General features: G+C 36.7%; 1 protein-coding gene across 1 annotated transcript in view; it reads left to right on the plus strand.

Annotated features, from left to right (window-relative positions):
- ZC3H12B (zinc finger CCCH-type containing 12B) overlaps positions 1-4,273 on the plus strand; it is a gene marked incomplete at its 5' end in the record, with an annotated part of 9,877 nt that overhangs the window by 1,096 nt on the left and 4,508 nt on the right. The window contains 1 exon segment of the mRNA XM_010848295.1: positions 2,950-3,089. Within this exon segment, the coding sequence (XP_010846597.1) occupies positions 2,950-3,089 (140 nt within the window).

Below are 4,273 nucleotides of genomic sequence, written 5' to 3' on the forward strand. Positions count from 1 at the left end.
GCCTTGATGTACTCCTTTCCCAATTTTGAACCAGTCCAATTCTCATGCTTTTTCAATGATCCAACAGATATTTGCAATTTGATCTCTGGTTCCTCTGCCTTTTCTAATTGCAGCTTGCTTATCTGGAAGTTCTCAGTACATGTACTATTGAAGCCTAGCTTGAAGGGTTTTGAGCATTATCTTGCTAGCATGTGAAATGAGTGCAATTGCATAATAGTTTGAACATTCTTAGGCATTGCCCTTCTTTGAGACTGGAATGAAAGCTGACCTTTTACAGTCCTGTGGCCACTGCTGAGTTTTCCACATTTGCTGACATACTGAGTGTAGCACTTTAATAGCATCATCTTTTAGGATTTGAAATAACTCAGTTGGAATTCCATCACTTCCACTAATTTGTTCATAGTAATGCTTCCTAAGGCCTACTTGACTTCACACTCCAGGATGTATGGCTGTAGGTGACTGACCATTCCATCATGGTCATCCAGGTCATTAAGACCTTTTTTATATAGTTCTTGTGTGTATTCTTGCCACTTTTTCTTAATATCTTCTGCTTCTGTTAGGTACATACTGTTGCTGTGTTTTTTATTGTGCCCATTTTCTCAAGAAATGTTCCCTTGGTATTTCTAATTTTCTTGAGGAGATCTCCAGTCTTTTCCATCTTGTTGTTTTCCTCTATTTATTTGCATTGACCACTTAGGAAGACTTTCTTATCTCTTCTTTCTATTCTTTGTAACTCTGCATTCAGATGGATATATCTTTCCTTTTCTCCTTTGCTTTTCGTTTCTTGTCTTTTCTCAGTTATTTGTAAGGCCTCCTCAGACAACCATTTTGCCTTTCCACATTTCTTTTTCTTGGGGATGGTTTTGGTCACTGCCTCCTGTACAATGTTGTACAACTCTGTCCATAGTTCTTCTGGCATTCTATCAGATCTAATCCCTTAAACCTATTTGTCACTTTCACTGTATAATTGTAAGGGATTTGATTTAGGTCATACCTGAATGGCCTACTGGTTTTCTCTCTTTTCTTCAATTTAAGTCTGAATTTTATAATAAAGAATTCATGATCTGAGCCACTATCAGCTCCTGGTTTTGATGACTGTATAGAGCTTCTCCATCTCTGGCTTCAAATAATATAATCAATCTGATTTCAGCATTGACCATTTGGTGTCCACGTGTAGAGTTATCTCTTGTGTTGTTGGAAGAGGCTGTTTGCTATAACCAGTGTGATCTCTTGGCAAAATTCTGTTCACCTTTGCCCTGCTTCATTTTGTACTCCAAGGCCAAACTTGCCTGTTACTCAGGTATCTCTTGACTTCCTACTTTTGCATTCAAGTCCCCTATGATGAAACGGACATCTTTTTTGGTGTTAGTTCTAGAAGATTTTGTAGGTCTTCATATAACCTTTCAACTTCATTTTTCTTGGCATTAGTGATTGGGACATAGACTTGGATTTCTGTGATGTTGAATGGCTTGCCTTCAAAATGAACCAAGATCATTCTGTCATTTTTGAGATTGTATCCAAGTACTGTATTTTGGACTCTTGTTGTGTATGAGGGTTACTCCATTCCTACTAAAGGATTCTTGCCCACAGTAGTAGATATAGTGGCCATCTGAATTAAATTCACCAATTCCAATCTATTTTAGTTCATTGATTCCTAAAATGTTCACTCTTGCCTTCTCCTGTTTGACTACTTCCAGTTTACCTTGATTCATGGACCTAACATTCCAGGTTCCTATGCAATATTGTTCTTTACAGCATCTTTTTCTTTCTTCACAATTTCGTGAAGAGAAGATTCATTCTTACAGTAGATCTTAGCAACCTCAGCATATGAGCTTTTTTTCTTTCTTTAATTAAGAACTTTCACCTTTTCACTTTACTGTCTTTTCAGCATATCCAAATTGCCAGCACCACTATTTTTGTGCTTTAGAACCATTATTAAATAAAATGAGTTACTTGAACTCAAGCCCTGTGATACTGAAACAGTCAACCTGATAACAAGATAGACTACTAAGTGATTTATGGGTGGGGTATGCTGGACAAAGAGATGATTCTCCTCAGGCAGGATGGAATGGGATGGCACCAGATTTCATAACTCTACTCAGAATGGTGCATAATTTAAAACTTATGAATTGCTTATGTCTGGAGTTTTCCATTTAATGTCTTTGAACAATCATTAAATGAAAATGTGCATCATGAACCCAAATGAAGAAGATACTGGGTCAATACAATATTGTAAAGTAACCTCCAATTAAAATAAATAAATTTATATTAAAAAAATAAAAAGCAGAGACATTACTTTGCCAAAAAAAAGATACTGTACATAGGCTTTCTTCTATAAAATTTGGATTACATTATATGTAGTCCAAATCCTTTCTTTTCTCTTTTAGCATTATATTGTGAGCATTTTCCACATCTTAAAATTTTCAAGACTGTAATTTTTATTGGCAAATCGTATTTAATTAATTGTGATAACTATTTTCAGTCAGCATTTCAGTGTATCTTTTTTGCTATCAGTGTTATTTTTTAAGCTTACTAGATGTACTTAAAATTCATTTCCAACTAATTCTCTATAAACTTTATCCAAACCTCTGGTGACACTTCTTTTTTCAGATGATAAATATCAGAATCTTAGAAAAAGGAGATGGTAATAGAAACAGAAAGAGTTGAGAGAAAAGGGAAATAATGATAGGAAATAACCACTAGGGCTGCTTTGAGAGTTGTTATTAACTATTTGTGGCCTTGAATGAATGTGTAATGATAATGGCAATATTTGTAATAATGGAATTTTTAAAATAACTTTATTTGTTCTCTTAAAAAATACATTTTTGGCATCCTCAAAAAGTAATATATCTGTTGTCAATGTCTTAACACTAAGAAAAAGCCTATTTGTAGTATTTCTTTGTTACTTGTTATCAATCCTCTCTACTCTCATTCCCTATCTTCCTGAAGCCATGGGAATAAAGAAGAGTTTTCCTGCAGAGGAATACAACTTGCTGTGGATTGGTTCCTAGATAAAGGCCATAAAGATATTACTGTATTTGTGCCTGCATGGAGAAAGGAGCAATCCCGCCCTGATGCACCAATTACAGGTACTAATTCAATTAAGACATTTCTTCTCATCCAGAAGCAAAGCTGGCAAGATAGTTTGGGGAGAGCCCAATGCTCCTAAATTAGATAAGTACTTTTCTAAATCTATTAAGTACACTTAAAATGTTTTTTTATTAAGTGTATTTTAAAGCAGATTTTTCCCGATCCAAATAATCTGTTGTGCTGTGGCACAGAGCAGTTAAATAGAGACTTCAATTTCAAGCAAAAAATAAAGCACACAGTTGAAAAAAAGAGTGTTTGTTTCTATTTGACCATAAGCTTCAGACAAAAAGGGGGACGAATTTGGTTACGAATATGACTGAGTTTTCCAAAATACTAAAGAAACCACCATAGACAATGGATCTCATCCTGTAGCAGATAAGTTTCTGTGGGATTTGCAAATTAGGGGTTAGAATAGAAAAAGAGAAAAGTACCACGGCATTCAAAGCTAATTTATCCATGAAGCACAATAGACCGAGTGCCTAGGGTTCATAATATATACTTTTAGGATCCCATGTAAGTGGTTTAATTTTGTTAGCTTTTAAACATCAGAGGGGAAAATTGAATATACCAATAAATATATAATAATGTACCTAACTGGATTATTTGTGTTTATACCAACATAGTTGTAAAGTATAAACCTAACATTTCTTTGTGGAAGAAAAGACCCATGAAGGCAAAAGTGCCTAAAGTTCACAAAAGTTATGATGTGGCCCTATTGGCAGGAGGATCACTACATTCATTTATGAAAGTGAAAGTGAACGTGATTTCGTTCAGTTGTGTCTGACTCTTTGCGACCCCATGGACTGTAGCCTACCAGGCTCCTCCCTCCACGGGATTCTCCAGGCAAGAGTACTGGAGTGGGTTGCCATTTCCTTCTCCAGTGGATCTTCCTGACCCAGGGATCGAACCCCAGGTCTCCCGCATTCCAGGCAGACGCTTTAACCTCTGAGCCACCAAAGCTAGCTCTTAACAGCATTTGAGAACATCAGTACCCCAATTCTCTGAGTATCACGTCTTGCCTTATATACAAAATGAGAAGGTTCAGTGTCATGGGGTTGTCTGCCAACTGCTGAACAGGCTTCCAGCCTCAGTCTGACAGTGGATCCTGCTGCTAAGCTGCTGCTAAGTCACTTCAGTCGTGTCCGACTCTGTGCGACCCCATAGACGGCAGCCCACCAGGCTC

Source organism: Bison bison, unplaced genomic scaffold (genome assembly GCF_000754665.1).
Source record: "Bison bison bison isolate TAMUID 2011002044 unplaced genomic scaffold, Bison_UMD1.0 scf7180017849959, whole genome shotgun sequence".
NCBI classification, from domain to species: domain Eukaryota; kingdom Metazoa; phylum Chordata; class Mammalia; order Artiodactyla; family Bovidae; genus Bison; species Bison bison.